This window comes from Camelus ferus, chromosome 18, assembly GCF_009834535.1.
Source record: "Camelus ferus isolate YT-003-E chromosome 18, BCGSAC_Cfer_1.0, whole genome shotgun sequence".
Taxonomy (NCBI): Eukaryota; Metazoa; Chordata; class Mammalia; order Artiodactyla; family Camelidae; genus Camelus; species Camelus ferus.
Window position 1 is genome coordinate 5,236,535 of NC_045713.1, and position 23,397 is coordinate 5,259,931.

Below are 23,397 nucleotides of genomic sequence, written 5' to 3' on the forward strand. Positions count from 1 at the left end.
AGACCCTTTCACAGCAGTTCAAAGACACCTCCCCCATTCTTTGTATATATATATTTTTTTTTAATTGAAGTATAGTCAGTTTACAATGTTGTGTCAATTTCTGGTGTACAGCATAATGCTTCAGTCATATGTGAACATACATATATTCATTTTCATATTTTTTTCCACCATAAGTTACAAAATATTGAATATAGTTCCCTGTGCAATACAGTATATATTAATTAGTATCTGCAAATCTTGAACTCTCAATTTATTCCTCCCCATTCTTTGTTATAGTTGCATGATTCCATGTGTGGCCACAAGTACTGACTTTAACACTGTCTTGTTGACAGGCACTCAGAGTATTTCTAATCTTTAGCTCTCATGAACAAGGCTGCTGTGACTATCCAGATCAGTTTGCACATTTGCAAATACAGTAAAATCCCAGAAGTGGAATTGTTGGATCAAAAGGAGTATGCCTTTGTGATAGAAGTTGCCAAATTGCACCCCAGTAGGGGTCACCCCAGGGCACTGTCACTAGCAGTGTGTGAGGAAACCTGTTCCCCACAGCCTTGCCAACAGTTTTTTGCAAAGGCTGGGATTTTGCCAGTTTTCTAGATTAGAAAAAATGCTCTCTCTGTGTAGTTCTAATCTGCATTTTTCTTATGAATGAGTTTAAGCAAATTTTCATGTAACGATGGCATTTTTTTAAATCAATTCGTTGTTCAAATCTTTTGCTGTTTTTTTCTGTTGGGATTGATCTTTCTTAGGGACCCCTTAAAATTATTCAAGAGATTAACCCCTTGTCTGTGATATGAGTTAAAATTATTTTTCTCAGTTACTAATTTGTGAATAATTCAGCTTACTTTGTGTACGTGTGTGTGTTTGGTTTTGTCGTGTAAAACTTCCCTAGTCCATTTTACTATTCTTCCTATGATTTCTGGACCATAAATAGTTAGCTACTGTTTTATATCCTGTTTTGCTCCCTTAACCTGATTTCATAAGCATTTTCTTCTTTATTAAGTAGTTTCTGTAGTGATTATTATAAAATACTTTTTAAATGATTTTAAAATGATTTGTAGAAAATCCAGAAAATGTAAAAGCTATGAGAACACTTAACAGCAATTGTAAGTCCTACATTTTATGTGTCATTTGTACCTATCAGTTAGGGCTCGGTGCAAAACCAGAGACCCCCCTATGCATTTTGGACACTGGAAAGGCTGCTGCAGAGAAACCTCCTGTCTACATAAACAGACTGGAAGGCAGCCTGTGCCTCACTTCCACCTCTCAGATCTACAAAAGCACGTTCAGTTGCCTGGACCTAATTTGCTGCATCCCTGGCTGCAAGGAGCCCAGGGAATAGAGCTCGGGCTTTTCCAGAGCCGCAGCAGAGGGCTCCGTAGGAGGAGGGGAGGGTGAAGAGCCTCCGAGCCATGTGGTACCTCTCCCTGTTCTCTGGGTTTGTATAAAGCATATGTATTCGTTGTCTAACACCCAGAAAAACTCACCTATAATCCCCCATTTGGAGATTCTTGGTATATTTCTTGCCCATCTTTTCCTTTATACAAATACATGCACAAACAAAATACACACATATACATATGTGTGGAGGTATAAGACAAAACTGAACTATGCTATACATAGTCTTTGGTCACCTTCTTTTTTCACTGAACATTATTTCTGCTTTTTTCACACGTCACTTAAAAATCTGTCCAAAGCGTGATTTTGAGCAGCTTGTGTGCGTAGGATTTATCTTGACGGCTCTGGCTGGAGTCAGCTGGGTGGCCTCTGACCCCGTCCGCTGCAGTGGCTGTGGCAGTGAGATGCTAGTCCCAGAGTGACTTAGAAAGGACGTGAAGCAGGAAGGAAAGAAGGAGCCCTTGAGGGACCCACCTGCCCCCGTGGTCCCCTGGAGTCTCCAGTGACACCTGTGGCTCTTGGCCCCTTCTTGACCCCGTGTGTCTGGCCATCCCTAGGGCAGGAACATCATCGTGTTCTACGGCTCCCAGACGGGGACCGCCGAGGAGTTTGCCAACCGCTTGTCCAAGGACGCCCACCGCTACGGGATGCGGGGCATGGCTGCGGACCCCGAGGAGTACGACTTGGTGAGCCCCTTCCTCCCCAACAGTGCTGTTCCAGAGCATTAAGGAAGTCATGTCTGGATCATGGAGACACTTAAAGGGCTGAGTTTTCCCAAGGGACAGACAGGAGTGGGTGTCTCTTGTCATTTGTTCCAGCAGCCAGGTGGCCCCGGTTTTAAGGACATTAAGAACACCTGGCGCAGGTGTGCACGTGTGCTCCCAGCACTGCTCGCACTGTGGGCGTTACAAGTGCTGGGCAGGTGCAAGCAGAAGGGACTGGGGCACCTGGTGGATTAGGTGTGGCTCAAAAAATGAAACGGTCTCAGCAGGTCAGGAGAGAAACTGTTCCCATCCCCCAAACTGCAGTGACACAGGAGCTGGATTGAGGAGTCGGGGGAATCTGGGCTCTAAGCCTGCTCTGCCCTTACTGCCCGTGACCCTGGGCGAGCCTCCCACTGAGAGCCTTCCTTGCCTCGTCCACAGATGAGGGACGAGGGTGTTGGACAGGCCGTCCCTGGGAACCCTTCAGCTGGGCTTTGAAATGAGGCTGTAAACTCATGTGTCCGGGCCTGGAAAGGGGCCAGGAGAGCCTGAGAATTGGGGGAAAGGCCCCCATTTGGAGCTGCAGGAGCTCTCCCCCCTCCTGTCAGCCGTCCTCCACACGTGGCTCCTTTGAGCCACACAAGACTGTGTGCAGTGTCAGTCCCCAGTTCCCCACCCACCTGACCCAGCCTGGCTCTGAGGGCCGTGGGGGTGGGAGGTAGGCTCACCTTGCTCACTATTCTCCTGGCATTGGCTCCTTCGTCCTAACCTTTGCCGGTTATGGCTCTCCAAAGTGCAAGAACCTTCCAGCAGTCTGTTTGCCTGTTTCTGGGGCAGCCAGGCCAGCGGCCCCAAGTGCAGGCAGTGGACAGGAAGGGGGAGTGATCCTTACGCAAGCAGGAGGGGTGAGGCTGGTGGAGAGCAGGTGGTTCTGGGAAGGTGCCCCCATGAAATTGCCCTCCTGCTTGTCCCCTTCTGAGGTCATTGTCAGTCATCACACAGGCTGTTGCTACTCCAACAAAATGACAAATGAACTTTCCCTTAGAACCACTCTCTCCTGAGTGCCAGCTGCTTCCCCCGTGTGCCACTCCATCTCTCAAACCAAACCACCCCCACCTACTCCCCTGCCTTTGGCCTTGGGGATGGGCACCACTACCCATCCATCTTTGGCCCTGGGTCTCGAGTTGGCAGACAGTTGCTTAGGAGTTCGTGCAAACCTAGGTCCTCCTGTGCCCCAAGTTCCTTGTGGGACCATCTGGTTCTCCCGCCGTGGTCCAGGGCTGATGCCCAGGGAACTGTGTTCCAAGGGCCAGCTCATGGCCCGGAACCCAGCCTGCTTCTGCCTGTCAGTACCCCGCACCCTAACCTGTGCTCTTCTGGACCTGCTGTTGCCTTTGCTCTTGAAACGCACTCCATCCACTCGAACCCTGGACTTGCCTGTCTGCACCCGTATTGGGAGCACAGACCCAAAGCAGACCCAGTCATGATCGCTGGGCTGGGCCCTGACCTTGTCCCTCCAGGCCGACCTCAGCAGCCTTCCGGAGATCGAGAATGCCCTGGCAGTGTTCTGCATGGCCACCTACGGTGAGGGGGACCCCACTGACAATGCCCAGGACTTCTACGACTGGCTCCAGGAGACAGACGTGGACCTCTCTGGAGTCAAGTATGCGGTGAGTCGCCCGTGTGGCCTGTGGTGGCCTCTGGAACCCCACGTCTGAGAGAGAGTCCTCCAGTCCCCACTTCATTGTGATCAGCCGGCGTGGGTCGCGGTGCCGGGATGGGGCCTTCAATCTAAGGGCCTGGCAGGCAGCTCGTGGCAGGGAACCCGGGAAGGCTGCTCACGGGACAGCCCTCTCTTCTGCCCGGGCCTCGCACTAAGGACTTCTCCTCCTGTGTCCCCGCCTCAGTCTGCTCTGGGGGCATTTGCTGCTGGAGGCTGAAGGCAAGAAAGGAGGGGCGGGCTGACAAAGATCAGCCAGGCGAGGAGAGTGGTGGGGGGAGCGCCCTGCTACCTCCAGGGTCAAGGCCGAGGTGGCTGTGGAGGGGCCTGGGCTGCTGGTCACTGAAACAGAGCCACCAGCGGGTGCGAGGTGTCTAGCAGGGACCGCTGACCACTGACCTCTCATCCACACAGGTGTTTGGCCTTGGGAACAAGACCTACGAGCATTTCAATGCCATGGGCAAGTATGTGGACAAGCGGCTGGAGCAGCTTGGAGCGCAGCGGATCTATGAGCTGGGGCTGGGTGACGACGATGGGAAGTGAGTGCCCCCCAACAAGCCCCGCCCCGGCACCCCCACTCCGGCTGTCATGTGTCAGGAGCCAGATTCAGACTGGCTGGGGTGCAGGAGAGGAGGGCAGAGACACAGGGTCAGCGCAACTCCAAGGCCTGCCTCAGCACAAGGGAGGCTGACCCCTTTGCTTAGTCACACATCCCCCACCCACGGCTTCCCCAGCTCAGATAGGAGCCGCCTGTGGTTCCTGTAGACCCTCTGGATGCTTCCTGATGCCCTGGGTTACAACACTGGGTGGGCTGATGTGAAATGAATCCTCAGGCTTGGGGCACAGGGGCCAGAGTCTGAGCTGCCTCGCAGCCCCATCGGACGCCCAGGCTGTTGGGGAGCCAGCCCCACTTGGGGTCTTACTTCCACGATTGGGCTTCCTGGGGCCTGGCTCATCCCCTCTCTTCCCCAGCTTGGAAGAGGATTTCATCACATGGCGAGAGCAGTTCTGGCCGGCCGTGTGCGAGCACTTTGGGGTGGAAGCTACTGGAGAGGAGTCCAGGTGAGGGTGTGCCGCAGGTGGGCGGGGCTGTAGTTGATGCCTCCCGCAGGGGAGGCTGGCCTGGTGGGTGCAGTGGGGCTGGGGCCAGAGGAGGCTCCATCAGGGTATGGGAGAGGCCCAGGCCCATGTCTTCCTCACCTTCTCACAGCAGCGCCTCAGGCCTGGCAACCCCAGGCTCCTCCGCCCTCTTTGCGCTGTGCCGGCCCCTCCCCTACCTCCCATGCTCACGCATGTCCTTCCTTATAGGTCATGTCTGGCCACACACACCTCCCCTCATGACACATCCTGTCTCCTCACAGTCTCACTCCCTCCTGTCTTGGGACCCCCTCACCTCACCCCCGGAGCCTCCTGGCCCCCTTCCCAGCCCCTGGCCTTATCCTGGGTCTCCCCTTTACAGCATTCGCCAGTATGAGCTTGTAGTCCACCCAGACATAGAAGCAGCCAAGGTGTATGTGGGTGAGATGGGCCGTCTGAAGAGCTATGAGAACCAGAAACCGTGAGTAGAATGTGGCTGGGGGCCAGGCTGTCTCAGACGCCCAGGATGGCAGACAGCTGGCCATCCTGTGTCCCCGCAGGGCCTTTCCTTTCAGACCTCATCCCATGGGGCTTCCTTATCCCTACCTTCATCCAGGAGTGATCGTGGGTGGGCGCACCCAGATTTCCATCTGCACCTCACAGGAGGGCATGAGGCCCAGAGCAGGAAGAGACAGGAGGCTGCTCCAAGCCCAGGGCCCTGGGGACCCGTCCGCTCCTGGTGGTCTCTCAGTCCAGGGTGCAGCCTTGGGGAGACTGGCACTTGCTCAGTTTGTACTTAATTTGCTCTGACAGCTTTCCCTGTAAATACTCTGGGTGGGGGATGCCCACCAGTCCCTGGACCAGAACATAGAGAGTTCGGCTCTGGGTCTAGGCTGAACTTTGGCAAAAGGGCTCACTTCCTTAAAATCTGCCTCAATATATGAACTTTTTGTCCAAAAACATTGTGTTCATCTTTTGGGCCCCTGATGTGCCCCTGAGCGTCACCCAGATGCCTGCAGATGCCTTGAAACACTGGCATTTGAGACCAGCGGCCCCCCTGTTGGCAGCTCTGCTGTAACTGTTGTAGGAAAGCTGGACATTTCAGTGACTTCACAGGGTGGAAGTTTCTCTCCTGTTTGTGTACAGGCCAGGGCGTGTGGTGGGATGGAGCTTTGCCCCACAGTCACTCGGGACCCAGGCACATTCCGTCTTGGGGAGCCACCTTCGAGGGCCTGGTCCTCCTTGTGCTCAGCCCCCACAGTGGGTACAGAGTGTGGAGGGTCCCCCAGGTTTTTAGGAACCAGCCTCAGTTTCCATGTCTGTAAACAGGGACACTGATAACGTAGCTCTGCCACCTTGCTGGGTGCTGGGAGCATTTCCTGGGATTGGGCTGGAGAACCCTTTACCTAATTGGAGAGGTTTCCTTGTGGCCTTTGAGGTTCCCCATGTTCTATGTGGCCAGAAGGGTCCCTGGGGACAGGGAGATTCAGACTGAAGACCTGGCCAGTCACTGAGCTGCCCTCTCTACCCAGCCCCTTTGATGCCAAGAACCCATTCTTGGCTGTCGTCACCACCAATCGGAAGCTGAACCAGGGAACTGAGCGACACCTCATGCACCTGGAATTAGACATCTCAGATTCCAAAATCAGGTACCAGCTCCACCACCCACTCCCCAAACCCAGCACTCAGGCCTCTTGTTTGGGTTCAGAGCCATCTTCCCCCTCCTCCTAAGCCTCGCATCTCCCCTAGGTATGAATCTGGGGACCATGTGGCCGTTTACCCGGCCAACGACTCTGCCTTGGTCAACCAGCTTGGTGAGATCCTAGGTGCCGACCTAGACGTCGTTATGTCCCTCAACAATCTCGACGGTGAGTCCTGGGACCAAGGCCTCCCTGCCTGCCGGGTGTGAGGCGGCTGGTGGGAGTGGGCCCCTTGGCAAGGCTCGTAGGTTGAGCTTCTGCTTGGGCTTAAAGCCTGGTGCCCTACAGGCCCTTACATCCAAGACCCCAGAGTTATAGGTTCTGGAACAAACTCGGAGGGCAGGGGGCAAAAGCACCTGTAGGGTCTGGCACTGTCCCTTGAGTGGGATACTCCGTAGAGGTGGGGGGGGGGCCTGGAGACAGAGCCAGCCCTGGCTGCCCGCCCAGCGCCACGTCCTGTGGGGAAGAGGGCCACAGCTGGCCACTGAAGGCCGCCTTCCAGCTCCAGGGCCTCCATCTCTTCACCTGTGAACTTGGGGATCAGTCAGCGATCCTAATAGTCCTTTGGGTCCATTCAGGGTGCCTAGAGTGCAAGAGGCACTGACATGAGGCAGGGCTGCCCGGGCCTCCCCGGGGCCGCCTGAGCCTCTTGCTCTGAACCCCTCGGCGCCCTCCCCGTCCACCAACCTGGGGTCCAGCTCCAGCCCAGCTCCGCCTGGTCCTGCCCCACTCACTCTTGTCCTTGGTGCCCCTGGCCCGGCTGCTGCTTCTCACCAGCTTTAGAGTCAGCTCGTAAGAGGAGCAACACAAAAGGGGGCTGATCGATACCAGAATTCACGGTGCCAGCAGTGGACATGCAGCGGTGCGCTCGTGGGCCTGTCTTTCTCACTCTAGGGGGCGTGCCTTTTGTGCCATCAGAGGTGGGATGTTGCTGGGGGCGGGGGGGCGGGTAGTTGGTGCTCACGCTCCCCGCATGAGAATCTGAGCCCCCATGGGGAGCCCTTCACTGCCAAGAGCTGCGTTGAGAGAAGACTGTGGAGGCTCAGAAGTCAAGGCAGAAGTGGGGCTTTAGAAAAGGCACCCACACCTGCCCCTGTAGTGCGAGGCCTGAGCCCTGGTTCCTGGACCCGCAGAAGAGGGTGCTGGGGTGCTAGGAACACCTGTTCCTTGATGTGGGTGCTGGGTATGTGAGGACGTTCAGTTTGCATGTGACTTGTACACTGTATGTAGGTCATACTTCAGTAAGAAGCTCAAACTCCTCCCCAAAATAGATGCAAACCCCTGAAGTCCTGGGCCAGGCCCTCTCCTCTGTGTGTGTTCGGCACCCCCTTGAGGTTCTGCGGGGCTCATTTGTGCACAGGAATAAATGCCCCTGTAGTCATGCCTCTACGAGGTGGACTTACTCCTGGGCCCAGTCCTGCTTGAGCCTGGTTGTGGGGAGGGGTCAGGAAAGCCGACCTGTTGACTGTGGCAGCGGAAGGCTCCCGCAAGGGGTGGGGGGATTCCTGTGCCGGCAGCTGGACCTGAGTGTACAGGATGCTACCCCAAAACCTTGGCCTTTGGGTGTCCCATGCACCGACCTCCACTTGTGTCCAAGCATAAAAACTGACCTGGAGGTGGCCCTGCTGTGACAGCTGAAGGCTTAGTATTGGCACCTTATAGGAGCCCCTACTGTGGACCAGGCCCAGCCCACAGGCAGGCAGGACCCACTTGGGAAGTTCTGCCCTTGAAACCCTCTCAGAGCAGCTCTTGGCAGGGCAAGGGCCCCCGCAGGGGCTCAGATTCTCCTGGATAAAGAGAGTGACCGCCAGGCCCCCCCCACACCATCCCGCCCGTGAGGAAGACTGTCAGGCCTACAGTTCGAGGCTGGCCGAAGGCCTTAGCCTTTGCCCCAAGCCCAAGAAAAGACCAGAAAAGCCTGGCCTTGCTTCCAATGCCAGCTACGCTGCCTGCTTCCTGAGGTTTCACCCACCCCCATCCCATGATACCCGGCCCATCTCAGCTGTGGCCTCTGACCCCAAGCCTGCCTGCCCTCTCCTTGCAGAGGAATCTAACAAGAAGCACCCGTTCCCCTGCCCCACCTCCTACCGCACGGCCCTTACCTACTACCTGGATATCACCAACCCGCCACGCACCAATGTGCTCTACGAGCTGGCCCAGTACGCCTCGGAGCCCTCGGAGCAGGAGCAGCTGCGCAAGATGGCCTCCTCCTCGGGCGAGGGCAAGGTAGACCTGGCACCCAGAGTGCCACCGCCTCAGCCCTACACTGCAGTTCCCACCCATCCCCCTGCTGCCTGGGCCCCGCCTCAGCCCTGTCCCCTGGGCCCGGGGCCCCATCGCCCGTGCCCCACCTCCATCTCTGTCTTCTCCAGGAGCTGTACCTGAGCTGGGTGGTGGAGGCCCGGAGGCACATCCTGGCCATCCTGCAGGACTCCCCGTCCCTGCGGCCCCCCATCGACCACCTGTGTGAGCTGCTGCCTCGTCTCCAGGCCCGCTACTACTCCATCGCCTCGTCCTCCAAGGTGGGGGCTTCGGCCCACCTGCTTATAGAAGACAGAGTGTTGGCTCCTCAGAGGTGTCCAGGGACCCTGGGCCACTGCCCCTGCTCTGCCCAAGTGTCTGGGGCAGTGCGCTCAAGACTCCTGGGCTATGTATCCTGTTGGCTGGAGTTTAAGACTGTAAACTGCTCTCCGGCCCCAGTGCCAAGAGCCGGTCAGGAAAGCTGCCCGAAAGGGGTCTTTGAGGAGGTTTGGGTGCTTTGAAGGGTTTGAAGAGGCCCTGAGCAGGGACCTCATGACAGGGTGGGTGGAAGGAGGGCAGGAGCCTCGGGCACACAGCCGCACTCACTCCTGTCCCCACCAGGTCCACCCCAACTCCGTGCACATCTGTGCCGTGGCCGTGGAGTATGAAACCAAGTCTGGCCGCATCAACAAGGGCGTGGCCACCAGCTGGTTGCGGGCCAAGGAGCCAGCCGGGGAGAACGGCCGCCGGGCCCTGGTGCCCATGTTCGTGCGCAAGTCCCAGTTCCGCCTGCCCTTCAAGTCCACCACGCCTGTCATCATGGTGGGCCCCGGCACTGGGATCGCCCCCTTCATGGGCTTCATCCAAGAGCGGGCCTGGCTGCAGCAGCAGGGTGAGTGGAGGGGCCGGGGCCGGGGCAGGGCGGGGGCGGGGGGCTCCAGGCTCACTCGAGCCGCGCTGCCCCAGGCAAGGAGATGGGGGAGACGCTGCTGTACTACGGCTGCCGCCGCTCTGACGAAGACTACCTGTACCGTGAGGAGCTGGCCAAGTTCCACAAGGATGGCGCCCTCACCCAGCTCAACGTGGCCTTCTCCCGGGAGCAGCCCCAGAAGGTGAGGCCGCGGGCAGGCCGCCTGGGGTGCAGGGGGTGGTGTGATTGGCCCTCCTCACAGGCGCCCCTGGTCCCCCAGGTCTATGTGCAGCACTTACTGAAGCGGGACAAGGAGCATCTGTGGAAGCTGATCCATGACGGGGGTGCCCACATCTACGTCTGCGGGTGAGTGAGGGCAGAGGCTGGGGTTCGGCCTGCCTGCGTGTGTGTGTGTGTGGAGGGGGGGGCCTTGTTTGGCCGCTAGTGCCACCTCCTTCCTGCCCCCAGGGATGCTCGGAACATGGCGAGGGACGTGCAAAACACCTTCTATGACATTGTGGCCGAGCAGGGGGCCATGGAGCACGCCCAGGCCGTGGACTATGTCAAGAAGCTGATGACCAAGGGCCGCTACTCCCTGGACGTTTGGAGTTAGGGGTTGCCTGGCTCCGCCCTGCCCCTCACACCCTACAGACTTGCTTCCCCGTGTAATCACTTTCCTTACTCCCTTCTGCCAGTCTCTGCCCAGGGAGGCAGGCCCAGTGACAGAGACTGCTCCAGGCCCGAGACGTGCCCTCCGGACCTGCCAGCCCCAGGCTGCGTGGCCAAGGGTGCCTGGGCTGGTTCTTTGGGAACACCTCAGACCTCTGGGGGCCAAAAAGAAGGGGCTCCTCCTCTCAGCTGAGTGGGGCCTCGCCCCTCCACATGATTTTCAATGAGTGTAAATAATTTTAAATAACTTCTGGCCCTTGGAATAAAGTTCTGTTTTCTGTATTTGCCTGGCATTGTTTACACAGATCTAGGGGCCTCCACGTGGGTGTCCTTAACTCAGACCCCAGAGAGACCAGCAGCTCAGGAGCCCCAAGACCCAGTACTGTGGCAGCACAGAGCCTGTGCCCCTGCCGTACCTGCAGGAGAACACACACTGAGCCACTCCGAGCCTCTCGTCCTTTATTGAGGCCACTGGCCCCCAGCTCCCCGCAGGGCAGGGACATAGGCCCAGGTCTGCATCACCTTCGGGGCCCACAGAGCCCACAAAACCCAGGGGAGAGCAGATGAGACCCTCTCAGACGAGGGGAGCCCTGACCCGCTCAACACATGGGGCACCAAAGCCCCTTCCGGGCCAGGGGTGTGGTAGGGAGCTGTGCTGGCAGGCAGGGCGAGGCCCCGCCTCATTCTTTCTTGCTCCCGTGCTGCTGGTTGTGGAGCTTCTGGTGTACAACCCGCAGGGTGGTAAAGAAATTCCCGAGGAACAGGAGGAGGAAGGGGAAGCCGCACATGAGCACCTGGGGGAGGAAGCAGAGTTAGGATGGAAGCTGGGCCAGCCCTCCCGCGTCCTCTCCAGGCGCCCTGGCTCACCTGCCACTCCTTGCACTCGGGGTCCCGGGCCAGGTTGAACAGCGTCAGCGCGTTAAAAAGCTGCCAGAACTGTGAGGGAGGAGCTTTTTACACAGTAGAACACAGTCCCAGCTGTAGCCAGGGCTGGGGACGGACAGCCAGGGGGACAGGGACACAGGTACAACTTACGTGTCCGAAGAAGAGGAAGGGCAGCAGGAAGGTGAGGCCCCGCCACATCCAGGACTGGAAGCCCTCTGCAGGGGCACAGCAGGGACAGAGACGGACCTGTCACTCAGACCCAGGTCAAGAGGAAAGGACGTCCCCTTCCAGCTCCCCCATCAAGAGTCCAGAGAAGCGTGGCCACGCCCAACTCACCCACAGTGAGGTCCATGGTGTGCCGCTCGCCCAAGGCCCGCAGGCGGTACAGACAGCCGCTCTGGTAGTAATACTGGAGGAACTGCACAAAGCCTGGGGGCGAGGGATCATCAGGACTGGGCTGGAGCCCCCGGTCCCTTCCCCACCCTCCCCAGGAGCCAGTCCGGAACTGCGCGGGGACCTCTGAGACACTCACTCTGGTACATGGAGAAGGACAGGAACTGGTTCCGGAACTTCTGGTACATGAGGCCGTCTGGCCTAAGGCAGAGAGCAGAGAGAGGTGTGAGGGCTCGGGGACACCATCTCTCCCTGCTCCGGCTCCCCTGAAGGCCCTGGGACCAAGCCAGCCTACTCACCATGTCAGCATGACTCCCGACAGGAACGTGGACACGTAATGATGGAAAACCCACCAGCCTTTGATCCTGCATCAGGAAGCCGCCATCACTCCTGTCCCCTCAGCCCCCAGAATCAGTGCTCAGGGACAGGAAGTGAGGATGAAGTGGGAAGAAACCAGTACCCCAGCCAATTCCCACTTCTCAGGGGCCATGGCAAACGCCCCACTCTAGGGCAGCTGTGGTGTGGGTCCCCCCACCACCCTAGGAGCCTGGGCCTGGGTCCCCCCACCGCCCCAGGAGCCCGGGCCCGGCCCTCGCCCACCGGGAGCCGTTGTTGATGAGGATGCTCTCTCGGATGGTCAGGGTGCAGTAATACCAGACCAGCAGGAAGTTGAAGGCAGCGTCTGTCACCCTGGGGAGGGGTACAGAGGGCTGGTGTCTGAGCCTGGCAAGGGCACAGTGTGCAGCGCTGTGCAGCAGACACCCACCTGGAATTGAGGAGGAAGCGGCAGGTGAAGGAGATGAGGATGAGGATGATGGTGAGGTAGAGCTTGAACTTCTCATACTCGTCTTTGTAGGCAAACCTGGGGGTGGGGGGCAAACACTGTGGGGCAGGCTGGGATGCTGGAGGGGGCCACCCACGCCCCCAGACACATCACTGTGGGTGGCATGGGGCCCGCATGGGGGAGCAGCCCTGAACCCCAAGCTGAGCCGGGGAAGCTGGGGCACAGGGAAGGGACCTGGGGGGCCAGAGAGTAGGGATGAGGCCCAGCCCCTGATGACAAATTACTTAGCCTGCTTGCTCAAGAGTGTCACGTTGACGTTGCCCAGAACCAGGCTCAGGTACAACCTAGGGGAGGGGGCACCAGGTGAGGAGACGCTCTGAATGAGAGGGCAGCCAGAGGGCATAGAGCCCCACCCCAACCCGGCCTCCCCAAGGCCTCGGCTTAGAGGTCTGACCCCGCGGAGGCTGCAGACTGACTCCATGGAAACAGTGATGCCCGGACTTCCTCCCTGCCTGCTCCTGAGTAAATCAACAGACCAGCCCTGCCTTGTCCACAACCGAGCTCGCCACCTCAGGGGCTCAAGGGCAGCCCGGCTCTCCCACCACGTGGCAGCAGGGCCCACACCTCAGATCGCCCCGTAGGCCTGGGCAGTGACTCAACACCTACATGCGTGATCACCGTCCAGCACCCGCCCTCCGGTTCCTGCCACCTCCAATGACCCGCGGCCCCCAAGTCCACTGCAGCAACCCACACCCAACGACCACAGCACAACCTCCTCCCAGCCCAGAAGGGCCTCCTCGGAAACCCTGGTCGTATTCTGATCCCTGAGTGCCCAGCCTCCCATCCAGAAGAACCTTCTCTCTCACTAAGGCTCGAAGGCCCTCCTGACTCTGGTCTCCCTCCCTCCCTGAGCCAGCTGAGTCTCCAAGCCCTACTTAATGGCACGTCAACCACTTTCTGGCCAACCCCGTAACCACCAACCAGCTCCTTGCGTGGCCATCACCCCCACCAGCTAAGCGCATCTTTCTCGGCCAGAGAAACTCCAAGAGATGACGGAAGGTCATAGTCATGTACTAAGCAGCTGCACCCATATGGGCTCCAGTTCACATTCAAGTCACATGGACAGGCTCAGAGTGGTTCCGGGGCCTGCCTGAGGCTGCAGAGAGATGACGGGGCACAGCGGGGACTCAGACCAGGCTGCCAGGCTGCCTCTCAGCATCGCCATGAGCTCCCTCTCCCACTCCCAGAGGTGGTCTCGTCCAACCGACTCCCAAATCCTCCATCCCGTCCCTCTCTGGGCAGGTGACATCTCCCCTGCCTGCCTCCTCACCCTCCCATCCCAAATGACAGGGACTTCCTTCCCATCTCCAGGGACTTCCCTCCACAGCTTAGTGCACCTCTTCTGGGTCTCTCTCCCTCGGCTGGCCCCACTCCTCAGCAGCTTGATATGCTCACGTCTTCCCTATGTACAAAGTAACACATACATCCGAGCAAAAGCCAGCCCTCAACCCTCATGCCGAGTTCTAGTTACTAGTTTCTCCTTCCATTCACAGCCAAGCCTTTGAGGCATGGCCTAGACTTGGCTGTCTCCTCAGCATTTTGGTTATCCCCAGTATCAACTTCCACCCCAACCCTCCTGTCAAGTGGTTCTCTCCAAGGTCACCCTGACTTCCAGGAGACATTTCCCCATCCATATTGCATTTGACTGCCTGCCCGCCCACCCCCCGCCCCGGGCCAGTCTGATCTGGGGCTACTGGCCACTGCTTCCTTCTTGGGACATGCTCTCTCCCAGTTGTCTTGCTGCCTGCCATCTCTGCTGGATTTTCTTCCCTAAGCCTAGGATTCTGCCCTCTCTCCTGCCGTCCCCCTCGGTTACTGCAGCTGACCTCAGTGCGTATTTGACCTGTCACTCTCCCCTGCCCACTGAGCCAGGAAGCTCTGCAGGTTGGCTCCCCCTCTGGTATCATTGAAACCTCTCACCTCCCACCCCAAGCTCTGGCCGGGACACCTGCTCTTTCCAGCTTCCCACGTCTGCCTGGCTTACTCCTCTTTATCCTTCATGACTCAGCTGAGGCATCACCTACTCCAGCAGGCTTTTTGTGACCTCCCAAGCAGGTTAGGTGCCCCTCTCTGTGCTCCCCCCATTCCCTGTACATGCCCCAAAAAACACCCATTGCAGTGAGCTGTCACTGTCACTCAGGCTGTCTCTAAGATAAGACTGTGCCTGACTGCTCAGCCCAAAGAGGGTCCAGGCAACATTTTCTGACTGAATGACCAAGCAGAGGAAGACCATGCTTCAGGCCTCTCTCCTAGGAGTGGCTGTGAACTGAGCTTGGGGAAGGAGTCTCACCCATTCTTCTTGGGCAAGTAGGCCTCCATATCAAAGAAGAGGCCTTGTCGCTCCTTGATTTGGTTCTCCAGCTCCTGCGCGGCCTCCTTGGCCTCTGACGGGAGGGAGGGTTTGCATCTGCAGTCGGGACCACAGAAGCCAGAATCAGAGCCATGTGTCACACCTGACACCTGTGGGGCAGGAGAGCAAATGCAGCCCAGAGAGGGGAGAAGCCATGCCCAGGGACACCCGAGAGTCAGCTACTCCCTACCTCACCAGGTCAGACACCCACCCACAGTCCGAGGCCAGGGAGTATGGGGGGATGAGGAGGGATGGGGGGATGGGGGAGTATGGGGGTTTAGGTCCTAACTTCTTCAGGACAAGGGCCAGCTCCTGGAGCTGCTTCTTCTGCCGAGTGATGGAGCTGGTACAGTTGTTCTGCAGCTTGGTCAGCTCCTCCAGCTTCAGGCGGTACAGCCGGTGGGTCTCCTGGGGACCATGTAGGGGAAAGGCTCAGGCTGGTTAGGGGGTCCCTGAGCCAGAGCCTGCTGGGCAGGGGGCAGGGCACAGACTCCCCCAGAGTTCCTTGGGAGGGTCTCAGCAGGAAAGGAAGCAGCCAGCTGTGCCAGCCCAGGGAACTCCCTGAGGTTACTCTCTCTCCAAGGCCCGCAAGGAGACAGGGTTCTTCCTGCAAGTCCAGAAGCCCCCACAGCACCCCTGTCCCAGAAACAGACTAGTTCGCTGAAGATTTTTAGTCTCAGTACTTAGTTGTTCCCACCCCTCTCTGTTCTATCCTGAGTCTGGATTCTAGGCCCACAGGTCCACCTTCTGGACCAAGCAGGCAGCTTAAAGCCATCCCTGGTCCTCTCAGATCCTCCTGCCTATCCAGCCTGCAAATGCAGGGGGAGCTGGGTTTTCCAAGATGCCTGCTGCTCTGGCACTCCCAGCAACTTACCCCCAGGTAAAAGGTCATCAGCCCTTGGACCTCCTGCTACAAGACCATTCCTCTACCATTCCCCTTGCACCTTTGGCCCAAGGCTTTCCAGAGCACTTTGCCCCGGTGGGTAAGTATTGAGAAGGAACAGCCTGAAGACTGGGCAAGGGGCAGTGGGAGGAAGGTCAGGCAGGGACTGAGGCCGGAACAGTGGCACCCAGGTTAGGAGACTAGGTCTCCTCTGCTCAGGACTCTAGGGAGAGGCACTAATGGTGGCAGCTTGGCCAAGCCAGGGGGCAACCAGGCTTCAATGTGGACAGGAAAGGACTGGAACCAGTCCAAGGGAGGCAAAGGGCTGATCAAGTGTCCAGCTGGCATGGGCTCTACCCTGTCTGAGCCTTGTTTCTCATGCCTAGGAGGGGCCACCACACCCCTCAGAACCCAGCGTATGCCACCTCAGCCTACCCCCAGCCACCACCCTCTACTTTCAGCATCTCCATAGAACAGCACGGTGGCCCACTCAAGTCAGATCTAGACAGTTCCTCCCCTGGCTTTCCACTGGTCTTAGAGAGACTCCAGTCCCAGCCAGGCCCATGAGGTCTCTTGGCAGGGTCTTGCCCACCCACTTCTCCCCTCATTCTCTGCAGCAGCCACGTGGTCCTGTCTGGGTAGGTGTTGTCCTTCACCCTGGATGAGCCTTACCCAACCAGTCCAGGGACTTCACCTAAACACCACTTCCCCTGGCCTAGGCCGGGCTCCCCAGCCGCACTCAGCCCAGACAGCTCAGCCCGGTGGTGAGGAAGACGCTGCTAACCGCACTGGCCCGGCTGGCGCCCTCGGCGTATCTGGTCAGTGACTGACTCAATACTGGCCCGGGTTTGCTCGGACTCTCCTGGGAGGAGACCGGGTTGGAGTCGCGCCTCTTAACGAGGCTCCCGAGGTTCACCCGGGTCAGTGTGGTCACTCTGGGGTCGCGGCGGCCGCGCTAGTGAAACGTACAGCCGCCGGACATTCATTTGAGGCCAAGAGGAGGGTCCAGCCGGGAACACCAGGACCCTGGGCCTCGCTGCCCTCAGGAGCGACGCCAAAGTCCTCGACCGCTGACCCCGAGGTCCCCGCTGCTTGACCCGGGGCCATCCGACCCCTGACCCCAAGCCAGATAGACATGGCTCGGGACCAATAGGAGTCCGCATCAGGGCTCACCTGGATGCCGTGGAAGTCCTGCTGCAGCTCCTCCCAGTCCCGTTGGCAGTCGCCCAGCGGGCCTGGAGGAGGGGGATGCATTGCTGCCGGGCCGCGGGCCGGACGACCAGAGCCGAGGACAGCGCCGCAACCCCGGCGGGCCCGAGGCGCCTCCGCCTCCGCCGCCTCCGCCCCTGTCCGCTTCCGGGCTCGCGCCGCCACGACTACCAATGGGAAAAGGCCTGGAGCAGTGAGTGCTCTGGCCCCGCCCCCTGCCCGAGCCAGTCCGGACCAGGGGCGGGGCCTGGGCGGGGCCACGTGCGCTGAGGACCGCTCGCCGTGGGCGGTACCGGGCCCGGAGGGAGGAGGTGGCCCCCAACCTGGGCTCCAGGGGTCGTGCCAACCGCGTGGTGCAGCCAGCAGTGTCCTTGCCTGTCGTGCTGGGAGTAAACCAAGGCCCAGGGAGGTGACACCTGCCTCACTTTCGTCCTTGAGAAGCTGCACTTCTGCGGGGAGGATGATTCTGAGCCTCTTCTCTCACTTGGATTTTTACAGGGGCCTCTTTACTGTCTCCCTATCTCCAAGTTCTCTATTACTGTCCCTTCACACAGCCACCACACTGCCCTTAGTAAAACACAAGGCTAATCCCCACCTTGTCCCTACTGAAAACTTTCCAATGGCTCTGCCCTGCCTACCAGGGGGTCCCTAAGCCATCACTCTGCAGCCCTCCCAGGCTCTGCTCCAGCTCAGGTCCTGACTAAAGCCTGCACTACCTGAAAAGCCCTTATCCCTCTGGCAAAACCCCACTTCTTGAGAGTTTGGGCGTCTGTTGGGGCACCAGGGGCGGGGGTGTGCTCCTTCAACCCTCTGCAGAGAATCCTAGGAGGCGACATAGTGTTCATCTCTTGGTCCTCAGCCCCACCCAGGTGGCAGGGAATATTTGCTGAATGAACATGGACCGACATCCTAAATTCTCCATCAGTCCCTTTGTGCCCTCTCCTGACTCCAGGCTTGTTCTGTGTGCGCTGCCAGCATTCAGAAATGCTTTCTGAGGAAAACACCCTTCAAGACCTGTGGAAGTTCTAAAAACCTGGGTGTGATGGATGGGAGGGTAGGAATCTCTTCTTGGTGAATATAGCCAGGCAGACATGAGTTGGGAGCAAGGAAAGGAAATCTGTACAGGCGGTGGACCACTGGGAAGAGAGAGGAGCGCTGGGACTGGGGATGAGGCAAGGGTGTGCCCTTGTGCCAGGAGCCTCTCATAGCTATGAAGCCTGGGGCCTGGGCCAAGGCTGGGCCTGGCATCTCTGGGGCTGGGGGATCTCCGCCCATGGGCAGGCATTGTGACACCCACTGTGGCCCAACACAAGGCTGGGGGAACCCTTGGAGCTCCCACCAGGCAGCCTCCAAAGGATCCATATCATAGGGGACATGAGGGACAGCTGCTCTGGCAGCCAGATGCTCCTCCAGAGGCACCCTCAGGAGTGCAGTGGGGTGGTCCAGGATGCCCCAGGGATGGGGATTCTCACTGAGTCTCAGCAGAGCGCACCTGCTGTGTGGTGTGAATGAGGAACCTGGGAAGAACCAGGGAGGCTGACACAAGGCTCCAGGCAGCAAAGGCCTTCTCATTCCACATCCTGGTTACACACCCTGGCCCACTACCCACAAGAAGCCTCCAAGCCAGGTTCTTCTAGACCCACAGCTGGGCCACAGAGAAGATCAGTAGAGTGGATCCAAGATGTCTGTGATGACGTCTCCAAGGATGACCTTCTCCCACTCTGACAGCTGAGCCACCAAGGCCCGATTTGGACGCATGTTGTTTTTACACTTCTTGACGTAGGCCCAGGACCTCTGTAAACCCATGGAGAGAAAGCAAACTTCAGGATTGGACCTGGCCCCTTTCTACCTTGATCAGAGCTCAAGAGGGACAGGAGGTACTTACACAGGAGTCAGGAACATGGCTTAAGGGCAGGACATAAAAATAGCAGCTGCCTGGGGTTAATAGATTAGGGTAAGGAGTTGTAGGAGCTGGCTCTGCCCTCTCTGCACCAATGCTTCTGAACATAGAGACAGAAATCATTCCTATGTCAGATGGCTCCTATGAAGGCTGAGACAACATATGTGAAACCTCCCGTGGACAGGAAAGCACCATGCCCATGCCTGACACTCAGTGCTACCTCAACAAACGTTTGCCTTGTGAGTGGAGAAATTAATAAAAAGGAAGGGAACTTGGGCAAATTCTCTGAATAAGGAAAATTGAAGCTGCCTTCCATCAGGCATCCACCCTAAAATGCAGAAAGGGTTATTACGTGAAGGAAGGTGATCAGCTGGTCTATCTGGATTGAGGACAAAGGAAAAAGGAAAAGGCAAAAAGCAATGCCTCAATAAACCACGGAATAGAAGGAAACTATCTCAACATAATAAAGGTCATATGTGAAAAGTCCACATGTGTGAAAAGAAACATCATAGTCAATGGTGAAAAAGTGAAAGCTTTTCCTCTGAGATCAGAAACAAAGCAAGGATGCCCGCTTTCACCACTTCTTTTCTACATTGTACTGGAAGTCCTAGCCAGAGAAATTAAGGGGGAAAGAAGGAAGGAGGGAAGGAAGGAGGGAAGGAAGGAAGGAAGGAAGGAAGGAAGGAAGGAAGGAAGGAAGGAAGGAAAGAGAGAAAGAGAGAGAGAAAGAGAGAAAGAGAGAAAGAAAAGAAAGAAAGAAAGAAAAAAAGAAAGAAAGAAAGAAAGAAAGAAAGAAAGAAAGAAAGAAAGAAAGAAAGAAAGAAAGAAAAGAAGGAAGGAAGGAAGAGGAAGGAAGGGAGAAAGAAAGAGAAAGGAAAGGAAAGAAAAGGAGAGGGGAAAAAAGAAAGAGAGAGAGAGAAGGGAAGGGAAGGGGAAAAGGGAAAGGAAAAGGAAAAGCAAGGCATCCAAACTGGAAAGGAAGAAGTAAAATTTTGTAGATGACACAAACTTTATGATCTTATATATAGAAAACCTTAAAAGATTAAAGACAAAAACCTTTAGAACTAATAAATGAATACAGCAAAGTTGCAGGATACAAAATCAACATTCAAAATCAGTTGTGTATCTAACAATGAACAATCTAAAAAGGAAATTAACAATTAAAGTCCATTTACAATAGCATCAAAAGGCGAGAGGGAAACAGCTCAGTGGTAGTGTATGCCTAGCATGCACAAGGTCCTGGGTTCAATCCCCAGTACCATTAAAAATTAAAAAGAAAAAACAAAAAGAATAAAATACTTACATTAAAAGAATAAAATACTTAGTAATAAACTTTACCAAGGAGGTGAAAGACTTACACCCTGAAAAATACAAAATGTTGCTGAAAGGAATTAAAGAAGACATAAATAAATGTAAAGACATCCCATGGAAGGACTAGAAGATTTAATATTGTTTAGATGTCAATACTACCCAAAGTGATCTAAAGATTTAATGCAACCTCTATCAAAATCCCAAAAGCATTTTTTACAGAAAACAGAAAGATCCATCCTAAAATTTATTTTGAATCTCAAGGAATCCCTGAATAGCCAAAACAATCATGAAAAAAGAAAAAGAAAGTTGGAGGTCTCACACTTTCTAATTTCAAACCTTTGAAGTTATTACAAAATTTTAATAATCAAAAAAATGTGATACTGGCATAAAGACAGACATTCAGACCAACTGAATAGAAATAGACATCCCAGAAATAAATGCTCACAGATATGGTCAAATGATTTCAACCAGAGTGCCAAAACCGTTCAATGGAGAAAGAACAGCCATTTCAACAAATGGTGTTGGGAATACTGGATATCCATATGTAAAAGAGTGAAGTTGACCCTTACCTTACACTATGTACAAAAATTAATTCAAAATGATTAAAGACCTAAAGTAAGAGCTAAAACTATAAAGCCCTCAGAAGAAAACATAGGGGAAAAGTTTCATGATATTGGATTTGGAAATTATTTCTTGGATGTGACACCAAAAGCACAGGCAACAAAAGAAAAAATAAATAGACTGGATTATATCAAAATTTAAAATGTGCATCAAAAGACACAATCATCTTGTAACAACCTATAATGGAAAAGAATCTGAAATATATATATAATAATATTATAATATATAATATATATAACTCAATCACTTTGACATATGCCTGAAATCAACCCAACATTGTAAATCAACTATAATTCAATTTAAAAAAAAAAAAGAGACACAATCAAAGAGTGAAAAGGCAAGTCACAGAATGGAAGGAAACATTTGCAAATCATATATCTGATTTATATCTGGATATATATTCAAGTGTTAATATAAAAACTATGTAAGAAACTTCTAAAACTCAACAACAAAAACAACCCAATTAATAAATGGGCAAAGGACTTCAATAGACATTTCTCCAAAGAAGATATATGAATGGCCAATAAGCACCTGAAAAGATGCTCAACATCACTAATCATTAGGGAAATGTAAATCAAAACTACAGTGAGATACCTCCTCAAATCCATTAGGATAGCTACTGTGAAAAGGAAAGAAGGAAGGAAGGAAGAAAACAAGTGTTAGCAAAGGTGTAGAGAAACTGGAGCCTTTGTGCATTGTTGACGGAAAATGTACTTTAAAAGCTGCTGCCTGAGGTTCCAGCTTCCAATCAGCCTGAATCTAGGTGCAGACTGAGATTCTTCCCTTTGGGAGGCTGACAAGTCTTAATACATCCTCAACTACTGAGAACCACTAAGAACAAAGTAAGTTGCTTGGACAATTACAAACACAAAGGTTTGAGAGATAGCCAAGAGCTAGGAAAGGGTTGAACCATAAGGTTCATCTCTTACATGAGGCCATTCCTTCAAGACTGGGAGAGGTGACTGTTTTATCTAATACACAGAAACCAACATAGAGAGTCAAGGAAAATGAAGAAACATAGGAATACACTCCAAATGAAATAAAAAGATAAAACCTCACAAAAACACCTTAATAAAATGGAAATAAGTGATTTACCTGATAAAAAGTTCAAAATAACAATCATAAAGATACTCACCAAGGTCAGAAGAATGCCTGAATAAAGTGAGAAACTCAACTAAGAGAGAGAAAATGTAACTATAAAATATAAATCACGGAGCTGAAGAACACAATAACAGAACTGAAAAATACAATAGAAGAAGTCAATGGCAGACTAGATGAAGCAGAAGAAAGGATCAGCAAACAAAGACAGGACAGTAGAACTCATTCATTCAAAGTAGAAAAAAGAAAAAATAATTACAAACAGTGAAAGATAGCTTAAGGGACTTATGGGACATCAAGAGGACCAACAGTCACATTATAGAGGTCCCAGAGAAGAAACAGAGAAAGGGACAGGAAAATTATTTGAAGAAATAATGACTGAAAACGTCCTTATCCTGGGGAAGGAAACAGAATTCCAGATCCAGAAAACCCAGTGAATCTAAATAAGATAAACCCAGAGAAACCCACACTAAAACATTATAATTAAACTGTTAAAAGTTAAAGACAAGAAAAGAATCCTAAAATCAGCAAGAGAAAAACAACTTATTATGTACAAGGGAACCCCCATAAGACTATCAGTAGATTTCTCAGCAGAAACTTTGCAGGCCAGGAGGGCATCATATATTCAAAGGGCTTAAAGAAAAAAATTGCCAACCAAAAAAGTACTCTACACCTGGCAAAGTTGTCCTGCCAAATTAAAGGAGAGATAAAGAGTTTTCCAGACGATCAAAAGCTGAAGGAGTTCTTCACCACTAGGCCTTGCAAGAAATGTTAAAGGGGATTCTTTAAGCTGAAATGAAAGGGTACTAATTAGTAACTGGAAAATATATGAAAGTATAAACCTCACTAAGAGAGCTAAATACACAGGAAAATTCAAAATAATCTAATGTAAAAGTGGTGGTTTAATAACTTCAGATGTAAGGACACATACAGACTGAAAGTGAGGGGATGGAAGAAGATATTTCATGCAAGTGAAAACCAAAAGAAAGCTGGGGTAGCTATATTTATTCAGACAAAAATAGACTTTAAGACAAAGACTATAATAGAGACAAAAGAAGGTCACTATAAAGGGGTCAATCCTACAAGAGAATATAACATTTATAAGTATTTATGCACCCAATATAGGAGCACCTAAATATATAAACAAAATATTAATAGACCTAAAGGGAGAAATAGACAGCAACAGAATAATAGTAGGGGGCTTTAATACCCCACTTTCATAAATAAATAGATCATCCAGACAGAACATCAATCAGAAACAGTGGACCACAGGTGGACTTAATAGATATTTATAGAACATTCCATCCAAAAACAGCAGAATACACATTCTTCTCAAGTGCAGATGGGACATTCTCCAGGATAGAACATATATTTGACCACAAAACAAGTGTTAACAAATTTAAGATTAAAATCAGATCAAGCATCTTTTCTGACCACAATAGTATGAAACTAGCAAAAGCAACAAAAGCAAAAATAAACAAATG

At 53.9% G+C, this 23,397-nt stretch overlaps 3 protein-coding genes across 16 annotated transcripts in view; 1 reads left to right on the plus strand and 2 right to left on the minus strand.

Annotated features, from left to right (window-relative positions):
- Positions 1-10,701, plus strand: part of LOC102510441 (NADPH--cytochrome P450 reductase) — a 52,812-nt gene extending 42,111 nt beyond the window's left edge. For all 5 annotated transcript variants that reach the window (XM_032459585.1, XM_032459586.1, XM_032459582.1 and 2 more), the window contains 13 exons: positions 1,956-2,084; positions 3,623-3,772; positions 4,237-4,361; positions 4,795-4,884; positions 5,282-5,380; positions 6,432-6,548; positions 6,649-6,767; positions 8,644-8,825; positions 8,972-9,121; positions 9,462-9,732; positions 9,807-9,952; positions 10,031-10,116; positions 10,219-10,701. In XM_032459585.1, coding sequence (XP_032315476.1) covers positions 1,956-2,084; positions 3,623-3,772; positions 4,237-4,361; positions 4,795-4,884; positions 5,282-5,380; positions 6,432-6,548; positions 6,649-6,767; positions 8,644-8,825; positions 8,972-9,121; positions 9,462-9,732; positions 9,807-9,952; positions 10,031-10,116; positions 10,219-10,363 — 1,809 coding nt within the window. In that variant the 3' untranslated portion in view covers positions 10,364-10,701. The remainder of the gene's footprint in view (positions 1-1,955; positions 2,085-3,622; positions 3,773-4,236; positions 4,362-4,794; positions 4,885-5,281; positions 5,381-6,431; positions 6,549-6,648; positions 6,768-8,643; positions 8,826-8,971; positions 9,122-9,461; positions 9,733-9,806; positions 9,953-10,030; positions 10,117-10,218) is intronic.
- Positions 10,702-10,864: 163 nt separating this feature from the next.
- Positions 10,865-17,156, minus strand: TMEM120A (transmembrane protein 120A). 2 transcript variants are annotated; one of them, XM_006180936.3, is made up of 12 exons: positions 16,948-17,154; positions 15,181-15,299; positions 14,832-14,948; positions 12,766-12,825; positions 12,464-12,559; positions 12,298-12,387; positions 11,997-12,062; positions 11,837-11,898; positions 11,641-11,733; positions 11,455-11,519; positions 11,287-11,355; positions 10,865-11,213 (listed from the first exon to the last, which is right to left on the minus strand). In XM_006180936.3, the coding sequence occupies exons 1-12, from the start codon at positions 17,026-17,028 to the stop codon at positions 11,100-11,102; spliced, it is 1,032 nt and encodes a 343-aa protein (XP_006180998.1). In that variant the 5' UTR covers positions 17,029-17,154; the 3' UTR covers positions 10,865-11,099. The 2 variants fall into 2 exon arrangements, with proteins under 2 accessions (XP_006180998.1, XP_032315478.1); XM_032459587.1 differs by lacking the exon at positions 12,766-12,825 and having other exon boundaries at positions 10,951-11,213; positions 16,948-17,156.
- Positions 17,157-17,295: 139 nt separating this feature from the next.
- STYXL1 (serine/threonine/tyrosine interacting like 1) overlaps positions 17,296-23,397 on the minus strand; it is a 129,569-nt gene continuing 123,467 nt past the window's right edge. For 5 of the 9 annotated variants that reach the window (XM_032459590.1, XM_032459589.1, XM_032459592.1 and 2 more), the window contains one exon: positions 17,296-18,777. In XM_032459590.1, coding sequence (XP_032315481.1) covers positions 18,646-18,777 — 132 coding nt within the window. In that variant the 3' untranslated portion in view covers positions 17,296-18,645. The remainder of the gene's footprint in view (positions 18,778-23,397) is intronic. The other 4 variants (XM_032459588.1, XM_006180935.3, XM_014556047.2 and 1 more) reach the window with 1 other exon arrangement.